This window comes from Pongo pygmaeus, chromosome 1 (assembly GCF_028885625.2).
Source record: "Pongo pygmaeus isolate AG05252 chromosome 1, NHGRI_mPonPyg2-v2.0_pri, whole genome shotgun sequence".
Classification (NCBI taxonomy): domain Eukaryota; kingdom Metazoa; phylum Chordata; class Mammalia; order Primates; family Hominidae; genus Pongo; species Pongo pygmaeus.
In genome coordinates, this window is record NC_072373.2 from 92,784,576 (window position 1) to 92,796,460 (window position 11,885).

Consider the following 11,885-nt stretch of genomic DNA (forward strand, 5'->3'; position numbering starts at 1 on the left):
GAGGATAAATTTTAAGCCATTGTATCCCCTATTTTCAGAAAAGAAACTGAGGTTTAGAGAAGTGAAGTAACTAGCTTGCAGACACACAGCTAGCCAGGGTAAAGCCAGGTTGAAGCATGGTCCTCTCTAACTCTTCACATTAGTCTGATACATGATGACATCTTCTCATCCATTGTGGCCACTTTTTAACACAACATTTTAGTTTTTAGTAATTTGTTATTCTCAAAGAACACATAAATATTTGTGATAAAAAAAAATCAAATAATGCAAAAGGGCCAATATTGAAAAGTAAAGGTCTCTTTCTACCTGCTCATATCACTTCTTACGTACATATTCTCCAGACATAACCACTGTTAATTGTTTCATTTGTATGCTTCTAGGAATATTCTACAAACCTAAAGGTATATAATTTTTAGAAAGCTAGAATAATATTACACATATAGTTATACCAGTTGCATTTTTTAACTTAAAAATACATCCTGACTTTTGTTTAAGAAATGCATCTTGGATATCATTTATATTTCATTACCCAATCCAGTAGGTTGTCTCTAATTTTTAGCTCTTATAAAAATGCTACAATAGAAATTCTTCTAGAAATATATTGGCATATTTTATGTCAGTATCCCTAAAGGAGATGGCCCTAGAAGTAGGACTTGAACTCCTGGGCTCAAGTGATCCTCCTGCCTCACACTCCCAAATTGCTGGGATTACAGGTGTGAGCCACTATACCTGGCCCACTAGAAGCAGATTTGTTGGGTCAGAGTTTATGTGCACTTTAAATTTTGTAGATATTGCCAAGTTGCCATTCAAGGAAGTATGTTAAATTTGTATTACCACCAAGGGCATATGTAGGTGCCTGTTTATCTACAAGCTAATCAGTATGATCAGGTTAAGCTTTGCCAACCTGAAAAATAGAAAAAAGAATAGTATTGTATGGTTGTCTTTGTGTTTCGTTAATTAGTAATGAAGACGAGAATCTTTTTATATATTTATTGTCTATTTGAAGTTTTCAGTGATTTATACACTTTTTACAGTCTTCTATTGGATATTTTTGTACACTGAAAACTATTAGTAGGTCAAAGTAATTAGCTTTATCATCTATATTTTAATTTACTTTCCAAGATTGAGATAGGACTTTTTACATTTGTTTATGATACCTTTTGTTTCTTACAAATATGTTAGAAGCAGAAACTGCTGTTGACTTTTTTTCTCTTTCAGTTCCGGTGTCTCGCCCCATCCTCACCCTCAGGGCTCCCGGGGCCCATGCTGCGGTGGGGGACCTGCTGGAGCTTCACTGTGAGGCCCTGAGAGGCTCTCCCCTGATCCTGTACTGGTTTTATCATGAGGATGTCACCTTAGGAAATAGCTCGGCCCCCTCTGGAGGAGCGTCCTTCAACCTCTCTCTGACTGCAGAACACTCTGGAAACTACTCCTGTGAGGCTGACAATGGCCTCGGGGCCCAGCGCAGTGAGACAGTGACACTTTATATCACAGGTAAGTTTCCCGTGCCCGGGCCACAGATGTGGACAAAATGTTTCCTCCGTGGACCCTCTGATAACCCTCACAGTGCTTGATCAGGAAGGCACTCCTCAGGGAGAAGTAACACAGCTGGCAGCTCTCTAAACTGCTATATTTCCTGAAGTGCTCCTGAAGCGATGGCGTTGGGGCTGAGAGTGCGGGTTGGCGGGCGGGGGGCAAGAGCGCCACTGACTTTAGAGGTCCTCACCTGGCTGCCTCCTCTCTCACTGGCCACCGGCAACCCTGACCCTGGACACTTGCCTCAGGCGCAGAGATGGCTTCCTCACAAAGACGGGAGCCATCTTCTGTGCCACACCAGCCCCTGCTTAGCTGCCGGGGACCTGTTCACCTAGGTTCACACTCAGGCCCAGGCAGCAGCTTCCGGGAGCGGGCAGTTCCAGACCACAGCCTCTCCTCTGGCTCACACACAGGGTCTCCCCTTCAGGGCTGACCGCGAACAGAAGTGGCCCTTTTGCCACAGGCATCACCGGGGGCCTGCTCAGCATAGCAGGCTTTGCTGCTGGGGCACTGCTGCTCTACTGCTGGCTCTCGAGAAAAGCAGGTGGGTGACTCTGGGCATACCTTGGCTTGAGTTCTTGCCCTTCCCAGCAACGCTCCCTTGGGCCTCATGCTGCCTTTGTGACGATCCCAGGCTCGCAAGAGCTCATCCGCTCTGTCCCTCAATCCTTTTCCTTTCCCGCTGGGTCCTCCAGAATTGCTTTTACCAAATGCACAGTTTCCAAAACAGACCTATAAGGTGGGGGACGTCTTGATGAGATGTAGTTTATCCAACATCATAAACTACAGAGTGTCTTCCTCTGGACCCTTACAAGACCCCCCCAACAAATGGGAAGAGGAGGAGAAAAACTCAGAGAAATAGAAATGAAAATAGAAACCAGATAGGATTCGGTAATTTTCCGATTTTTTAAATGTACACTATTTTTATAATTGATCAAGTCTGTTTTCCTGCCTGCAGCTACCAATCATTATCTTTAAAATCTCCAGGTTAAAGGATTACGGATTGTGGACTCCCGTTTCACATCATAGCAAACCCCTCTGGCAGGGTCAGTAGTTTTTGCCCAATATGCTACCTCTCTGGGACATAACAAAGAAGGATTCAACCTTCAGTGACAGCAACTCCTGGCAGTTTCTAAGTGAGCCTTGCCTGAGCTGTGCCCCACTGAGGGTCTCATCTTCCTGAATCCAATGCTCCTCTGCTTTCCTTTACAGGGAGAAAGCCTGCCTCTGACCCCGCCAGGTAAGAGCTGAGCTGCATTCCTCTGTGATTCCTGAGCTGATTCCTGTGTGAAGTATCACCCTGTGTGAAATGTCCACAGGGTGGAAAAATGGAATTGAATCTGATGATTACCAAGAGCACAGTTTCTGCCAGGTGCTGCTGAGCTGGGGTGTGGCCACTACCTGTTGTACCTCCCTGGGGATAACTCAAGGCAATTCCCAGGACCTTTGCACCCACCCCCTTAGCTGTATAGGCTGTTATCTCATCAAGTATTAATTGCCTTTTCATTTATTAACCCACATCCTTGGACCATTGTTGGCTTGGTTGTCTGAATGACCACTATGACCACCAAGTCTTTCCATATCTTGAGATGACCTTAGCTCAGTCAACCTAGAAATCTCTGGAGATGCTAATCTCATCAATACCTCTTGTGATAACAACTGAGAAGATGGATCCGCACAACTTGGCCACCCAGAGAGGTCACTCTGCCAGCAGGAGGTAGTCCCTGTGAAGAAGGGGCCACCATCTTGTATCCCTAAGGCTGACTGTAGGAGCCACACAAAGGCTCATAGCTATCCCTGGGCAAGCCCACGATAGCAGCATCCAAACCATGTAGAGCACCTCGGAGCCTTCTGGTCACTGATCTCTCTGAGCATGCAGGCTTCGGAGCCAGCTTTGAGCCTTGGCTCATCCCCTTTCTGGTTACATGATCTTCATAAGTCAGTTCTTGGAGCCTCCGTTTGTTTCAGCTGCAAAACAAGGATGAAACAGAACTAACATCGTATTGCTGTAAGCAGCAGCACCATGCCTGTTGCATACTAGATGACCATAAAGCCTGGAAACATATATAATACGATTATGATTCATAATAGAATGCCCATGGGAAATTTGTTACGTACTTGTTCATGTTTCCAGGCCTGGCAGCCACCCTGCAGTAAGAAGTCACTCACTGGGAGTGATCATTATAGCTACTTTGTCTGGATTCCTAAGAAACATTCACGTTTCTCTGTCTCACAGGAGCCCTTCAGACTCAGACTCCCAAGAGCCCACCTATCACAATGTACCAGGCTGGGAAGAGCTGCAACCAGTGTACAGTAACGGTGAGGCCTGAGGATCCTGCATTTGGCAGAAGCCAGAGGGCTGGTGTGGGAAAGTGGTGGGGCAGGAGATGGGGAGGGACTATGCCGAGGCTTAGAGGGCTCTAGTCCTTCCAGAAAAGAGACTCTGGCTGGGGGAGGAGGAAGTATCTCTAACGAGAGGCAAGACCCTCAGCATCCTCTGAAACTTCAACTTCTTTCTAAGCAAATCCCAGAGGAGAAAATGTGGTTTACTCAGAAGTCCGGATCATCCAAGAGAAAAAGAAACATGCAGGTAAGACCCAAGGATGTCTCTGTTCTGGCCCACCCTCAACTTAGACAGTATAGCTCAGTTTCTACCCACTCAGCAGATCTGAGCCTGACAGGCATAGAGCCGCCCCTCCCACAGGGTCATGGGTCTTCTTTATTTGTGCCTACACTGCTTCAGGTGAATCCAAGCCTCCCCTGCACTCTCCTTTCCCTATTCTCTGCAGAGAGCCCCAGTATAACCCGAAAAACAAAACTATCTTTTTGGGCATTCGCTTAACCTCTCAGAGCTTCAGTATCCCTATCCATAAACTGTGACTACTTCCCTACTGTCTTAGTCAGTTCTGGCTCCTGTAACAGAGTACCATAAACTAGGTGACTTAAAGAACTAATATCTATTTCTCACAATTCTGGAGGCTGGAAGTCCAAGATCAAGGTGCCAGCATGGTCAGGTTCTTAGTGAGGGCCCTATTCCCATTTTCCAGACAGATGACTCCTTGCTGTATCCCCCACACAGCAGAGAGAGAGGGAGAGATCATCTCTCATGTCTCATCATGATAATCATCATGACATAATTGTCACCCAAAGGCTCCACCTCCAAATGCCATCACATTGAGGATTAGGTTTTAACCCATACATTTGGAGAGCAACACAAATATTTAGTCCATAGCACCTACCTACCTGTACCAGTTTCTGATTGCTGCTGTGACAAATTACCATAAATCTGGGGGGATGAAGCAGTACAAATTTATCATCTTACAGCTCTGTGGGTCAGAAGTCTGACACCGGTCTCACTGGGCTAAAATCATGGTATTGGCAGGGCTGTGTTCCTCCCTGGAGGCCCATCCACTTTCCTGCCCCTGTGTCCCCTTCCTTTCCCAAAGCCAGGAAAGTCACATTCCTCTAACCATTCTTCCATAGACAGGCCTCCTTCTGACCTCACCTGAGAAAAGTCCTTGGGTTTTAGGGAGTCATATGAGTATATTGGGCCCATCTGGATAACCCAGAATAATCTCCCTATCTCAGGGTCTGTAATCCTAATCACATCTGAAAGGTCCTCTTTTCCATTTAGGGTAATATAGTCACAGGTTGCAGCAATTAGGGCGTGACATCTTTGGGGGCACATTATTACAGCTACCATGCTGTTTCATGGGGTAACTGTGGGGACTAAATGAGAAAATAGGTGTGGAAATGCTGTTGAAACTGCAGAGGGTTGAGCAGCTGTGACGATGACTACATGCTGGAGGTCTGGCTGTGTCATCAACCCTCACTCACAGTCGGTGGTTTGAAATAAGGGAATCCCAGCTCGGCTGCCTCCTTACTCGGAGCAGGAAAGAGGAACAAAGTGCTTCGGGGCAGGCTTTTCTTTCTACCTCTGCTTCATAAAAAGTGCTGCGTGATTTTAGCCAGTGTGCTTCCCTCTCTGGTTTTCCAATTTTTCTTATATAAAGTCAAGTGAATTGTGTTTGTGCCTCATTCTTGGTTCTATAGCACCCCTCTGAGACATATGAACTCATTCACTCTTACAAGCCCCTTTGAGGTATGTGCTGTTACTACTCCCATTTTACAGATGAGGAAACCAAGGCATAGACAACTTAAATGACTTGCCTGAAATCTTACAGTCAATCACCAAACAGTCTTCTCCAGAGTCCAAACTCTGGACCAAACTCTGCTTCTTCATGCAATTCCAGGGAGTCCTGATGCTCATTCCAAGCCAAAAGGGCAGAGCCTTGTCTGGAGAATGTCATATTTCTCTCCAGTTTGATGATAATATAACAATAATAATTTATAATATCTATCATGTGCTGAATAGTTCCTATTATGTGCTGGGTGTAGTTCTGTAAGTGCAATAAATAAATACACTCTATTTGTATGGATAGCTCTTAGAACTATACCTGTAGCACTTAGATAGAACTATGGCATGCATACATACGATAATAGAGAGAGAGAAAATGTATTGAATATAGCAATCAAGACTGTACCCGACACATAGAAACTGCTCAACACCTGACAGATGATAGAAATAATATATGCACAGACACACAGATACATGTGCTCACACGTATGTGTAAACTCATATACCTTCACCACAACCTTACAGGCAGAGGATATTTTTATTCCCATCATATAGATGAGGCAACTGAGGCAAGAGACGTTGAGTGACTTCCCCCATCCACAGAGGTGACAAGACAGGCGGCAGGCTCAGTTTCAGGTGGCCTAGACCCTAATGGAGTGTGCTCTCTAAAACTTTTCACCTGCCACACCTTCCCAGAACAATAATACCAATTATGCTCAAATAACTAACTAGATAAAAGACAAATGTCTTTCTCTTGAGAGCCTCTAGGCAGCTCAGAGTGGGCCACAAAGTGTGAAGGGGAGTTGAAGAGACGGTCTGTCAGTGCTGAGAGGCTGAGGGAGTTAGGAATGGAGAGAGACTGGGTGAGCACCAACTAAGAGGAATGACTGACTCACCACACAGAGGGACAGCGGGCCTCCAGGAGGCTCAGGGCTGGCCTCACAGCGCAGGCGCAAGGGAAAAGCCCCACGCCAGTCTTCCACAACTGAACACTTTCCTCTTTCCACAGTGGCCTCTGACCCCAGGCATCTCAGGAACAAGGTGAGTCTCCCCTTCTGCATGCCCTCCCCCACCCCCAGGCCCACCCTGGTCCTCACGCATGTGCTCTTGCTTCCTAGGGTTCCCCTATCATCTACTCTGAAGTTAAGGTGGCGTCAACCCCGGTCTCCGGATCCCTGTTCTTGGCTTCCTCAGCTCCTCACAGATGAGTCCACACGTCTCTGCAACTGCTGTTTCAGCCTCTGCACCCCAAAGTTCCCCTTGGGGGAGAAGCAGCATTGAAGTGGGAAGATTTAGGCTGCCCCAGACCATATCTACTGGCCTTTGTTTCACATGTCCTCATTCTCAGTCTGACCAGAATGCAGGGCCCTGCTGGACTCTCACCTATTTCCCAGTTACAACCCTGACTGGCAGGTTGTTGAATCCAGTGGCAGGGTGCTCCCACCCCAGGGCCCAGCACATCTCCTGGATTCCTTAGTGGGCTTCAGCTGTGGTTGCTATTCTGAGTACTGCTCCCATCACACCCCCACAGAGGGGTTCTTACCACACAAAGGGAGAGTGGGCCTTCAGGAGATGCCGGGCTGGCCTAACAGCTCAGGTGCTCCTAAACTCCAACACAGAGTTCCTGCTTTGGGTGGATGCATTTCTCAATTGTCATCAGCCTGGTGGGGCTACTGCAGTGTGCTGCCAAATGGGACAGCACACAGCCTGTGCACATGGGACATGTAATTGATCTCCCCACAGGCTGCATTTCACACTCCTCCACCTGTCTCAAACTCTGAAGTCGGCACTTGACACCAAGGTAACTTCTCTCCTGCTCATGTGTCAGTGTCTACCTGCCCAAGTAAGTGGCTTTCATACACCAGGTCCCAAGTACTTCCCATCCTAACAGAAGTAACCCAGCAAGTCAAGGCCAGGAGGACCAGGGGTGCAGACAGAACACATACTGGAACACAGGAGGTGCTCAATTACTATTTGACTGACTGACCGAATGAATGAATGAATGAATGAATGAATGAATGAATGAGGAAGAAAACTGTGGGTAATCAAACTGGCATAAAATCCAGTGCACTTCCTAGGAAATCCAGGAGGTATTCTGGCTTCCCTGAGTAAGAAACAATGGAAGAGAAGGAGCTTGGGTGATGCAACTGTTCAGCAAGAGGAAGGGCTTCTCACACTTTCATGTGCTTGTGGATCACCTGAGGATCCTGTGAAAATACAGATACTGATTCGGTGGGTCTGCGTAGAGCCTGAGACTGCCATTCTAACATGTTCCCAGGGGATGCTGATGCTGCTGGTCCTGGGACCGCACTGCATGCATTTGAGGCCCTGTAGGTCTCAGCAGAGGCCCATGGAGAGGCAGTGTGTGGCTCTGGCTGCCCAGGGCCCAACTCGATTCACACGGATTATGCTGCTCCCTGGCCAGCCCTTGGCCACAGCACCACCAGCTGCTGTTGCTGAGAGAGCTTCTTCTCTGTGACATGTTGGCTTTCATCAGCCACCCTGGGAAGGGGAAAGTAGCTGCCACTATCTTTGTTTCCCCACCTCAGGGCTCACACTTTCCCAAGAAAAGGGTGAATGTATACGTGAGCCCTCTCCATTCAGAGTTGTTCTCCCATCTCTGAGCAATGGGATGTTCTATTCCACTTTTATGATATCCATCACATATTATCTTGATCTTTGATCCCAGTGGATTGTACAGTGATCACTTTTAAGCCCCATGGCCCTGAAAAAAAATCCTTCCAAGGGCATTGGAAGCTCACTCCACCTGCCACATGGCTTTTCATGCTTCCAAGTGTCAGGGCCTTGCCCAGATAGACAGGGCTGGCTCTGCTGCCCCAACCTTTCAAGGAGGAAACCAGACACCTGAGACAGGAGCCTGTATGCAGCCCAGTGCAGCCTTGCAGAGCACAAGGCTGGAGGCATTTGTCATCACTACAGATATGCAACTAAAATAGAAGTGGAGCAAGAGAAATGCATTCCCACCGAGGCCGCTTTTTTAGGCCTAGTTGAAAGTCAAGAAGGAGAGCAGTAAGCATAGGCTCAGGATTAAAAAAAAAAATCTGCTCACAGTCTGTTCTGGAGGTCACATCACCAACAAAGCTCGCGCCCTATGCAGTTCTGAGAAGGCGGAGGCACCAGGCTCAAAAGAGGAAATTTAGAATTTCTCATTGGGAGAGTCAGGTACCCCCCATACCAGAATGATAACCGCACAGTGGCAGAACAAACTCCACCCTAACGTGGGTGGACCCTGTCCAGTCTGTTGAAGGCCTGAATATAACAAAAGGGCTGATTCTTCCTCAAGTAAGGGGGAACTCCTCCTGCTTTGGGCTGGGACATAAGTTTTTCTGCTTCCAGACGCAAACTGAAAAATGGCTCTTCTTGGGTCTTGAGCTTGCTGGACTGAAAGAAACTACACTACTGGATCTCCTGGATCTCCAGCCTGCTGACTGCAGATCTTGAAACATGTCAGCCTCTACAGTCACAAGAGCTAATTCATTCTAATAAACCAATCTCTCTGTATGTGTGCATGTGTATGTGTGTGTATAAATGTATATGTGTTTGTGTACACAGATGAGGTGTATATCTGTGTGGTTACCCCATGGATACATGTGAGTACACACAAAAAAATCACACACACACAAGCACACACATCCTGTTGTTTCGGTTTCTCTAGAGAACACTGACAAACACAATGATTAACAAGGGTGTGGAACCAAATGGGCGGGCTAAGCATCTGCTCTCAAGACTGGACTTCCGTGAGAGGGAAGGCTTCTGTCTTTAGAACAGATACATTTTTCTAGTTTGCAGCCTTGTGCTGGTCCTGAGTGAAGAGGAAGGAGAAAGTGAACAAATTCCCCATGCTTTAGCCTGGGATAGGACAGACCCAGTGAAATGGGTCTATCTATAATTTAGAATGGGCAAACAAAGAGCAAACCTCAGCCTCGAATATAGTGTGGCCTGGAGTGGACTCAAGTTCTTGAGGGACAAAATCTCAACTGCCCAACAGTGGTCTCAGGAGGCTCCACAGAGGCAGAATGTTTCTTTGAGGGGACAGCCCCACATACTAGGAGAGCAGTATGGCTCTTGTGACTGTAGAGGCTGACATATCCTAAGATCTGCAGTCAGCAAGTTGGAGAGCCAATAGTATAGTTTCTTTCAGTCCAAATGCCAGCAAGCTCAAGACCCAAGAAGAGCCATTTTTCAGTTTGAGTCTGAAGGCTAAAAAACTTATGTCCCAGCCCAAGGCAGGAAGAGTTCCCCCTTACTAGAAGAACAATCAGCCCTTTTGTTTTATTCAGGCCTTCAACAGACTGGATGTTCCCCACCCACATTAGGGAGGGCAATCTGCTCTATTTAGTCTAATTATTCACATGTTCATCTCACCCAGAGAGACCCTCACAAAACACTCAGAATCATGTTTGACCAAATGTCTGGACACTCTGTGGCCCAGTCAAGTTGACACATAAACTTAACCATCACAATCACAAAGGTGGTCTCTCGGCTCCACACATTTTTTGGGGTTGTTTCTCAGTTGGTTCAGATCTCTGAGCTGTTACTTTCAGGGTCTCCTCAAAGAGAAGAGAGGCTCAGCTTCCCTCACGTTTGTGGTTAAAAGAAATATTCTAAGATTATGCCCACTTCCTCTTTTTGTTTTGTCTTTTGTCACTTCTCAAAGTCCACCTGTCTCTTTGACATCTAGCTGATCTGTTTCATGTCTCCTAATTTTACCTCAACTAGACAATAGTCTTTCCCCTCTTCCAATCTCCTCTGATTAATACTGCCCACTCAACAGAGAGCTTGCCATAAGAATAACTACTACTTATTAAGGAATTAATGTGTCATACCTTATGCTAAGCTTTTTGCATAAATTATCTTATTTAGGGTGCATAGCAGGCCTATGCAATACATATCCATTACTGTCCCTTTCCTGGAACCAAGCTGAGTTCGGCTGCGTTTTCTCAAGGCCCAATAATGAGAAGCAGACAAACTAGCAAAGAAGGGAATTTATTGCTGTAACTAGATACAGTGAGAAGGCCAGAGATAATTCCATCAGTCCAACTCAAAGTGTTACAATTTTCTTAGTGCTTATATAAGTTGGGGTTATGTGCCTCTGTGCAGTATAGCATTCACCTAAGTCTATTGGTAACTGATTTTGTTTCAACTAGAAGGTCAGAGGCAAAAAAAAAGAAAACTTGCTAAGTCCAATTAAAAGGCCTCCAATACCTTCAAGGCCTGTCTACTGTGGTACTGGAGTGATTATTTCTCTCTTATCTCCTTTACGGTTTGGTCCGGAGAGCTGTCTTAGACTCTCCAATGAATCTATTCAAACAGCTGCCTCTGTTACCTTGACTCATCTCAGATTTCATTGACCAGAGACAGGTCCTGGCACTAGGAATCTATGACTGTCTCTATTATTTTGGCTTGCTCCAGGTTAGGGAGAAGCCCATGCAAGGCTCCTACTGACCGTATGTTTCATTTCCAGTTTTGATGTCTGGGCACCAATTTCCCTAGGTTTAACTATTTGCTCAATGTTAAGGCAGTGCTGTGGAAATTTGTCTGTGTAGCTGGGGTGCTACGCAGGCCTGTCTGAGTGACTGTCATGCAGGCCTGTCTGTGTGACTATCAGGGAGAATTGGCCTGCCACATCCCTATTTTACAGATGAGGTAACTGAGACTTAAAGAAATTAGTTTAGACTAAGACCACACAATAGTAAGTCAGAGCTAGAAATGTGTATCCCCGGAGTCCACGCTTAGTCACTTCACCAAATGTCCTCAGTGAGTATCGTGGGCCACAGAGTCCTATTTGGGGAGAGGCATTTGTGAAGCAGGAAAAGAGCACATGAGATTTAGAGCCGGAAGGCCTGGCTCCTGTACAGGCCACTACCCATTGCTGTTTAACTTCTCTGAGCTCTGGTTACCTTGTCTATAAAACTGGAAAAGAAATAACAGCTGCTTGACTGAATTACGTATGGAAGGAGGTAAGGTTTGAGAACGCCATGCAGGTGTTCACGGAAGCAGGTGGGGAGGTGCCTGTGTTTGTTACAAAGTTTGCATTGCTTTCTGTTTGCCTTTCTTGGTCCCTTCCCCATCATTACAGTGGAGCACCTGCTGAATTGCAAAAACATACTTCAGGGCCGGGCGCAGTGGCTCACGCCTGTAATCCCAGCACTTTGGGAGGCCGAGGCGGGTGGATCACGAGGTCAGGATA

At 46.5% G+C, this 11,885-nt stretch overlaps 1 protein-coding gene across 8 annotated transcripts in view; it reads left to right on the forward strand.

Annotated features, from left to right (window-relative positions):
* The window catches only part of FCRL5 (Fc receptor like 5), a 39,256-nt gene extending 29,938 nt beyond the window's left edge, over positions 1-9,318 (forward strand). For 6 of the 8 annotated variants that reach the window (XM_054480692.2, XM_054480668.1, XM_063650154.1 and 3 more), the window contains 7 exons: positions 1,219-1,494; positions 1,964-2,080; positions 2,749-2,776; positions 3,773-3,855; positions 4,058-4,126; positions 6,684-6,715; positions 6,793-9,318. In XM_054480692.2, the coding sequence (XP_054336667.1) occupies positions 1,219-1,494; positions 1,964-2,080; positions 2,749-2,776; positions 3,773-3,855; positions 4,058-4,126; positions 6,684-6,715; positions 6,793-6,882 (695 nt within the window). In that variant the 3' untranslated portion in view covers positions 6,883-9,318. The remainder of the gene's footprint in view (positions 1-1,218; positions 1,495-1,963; positions 2,081-2,748; positions 2,777-3,772; positions 3,856-4,057; positions 4,127-6,683; positions 6,716-6,792) is intronic. The other 2 variants (XM_054480686.2, XM_054480677.1) reach the window with 2 other exon arrangements.
* Positions 9,319-11,885: the final 2,567 nt, after the last annotated feature.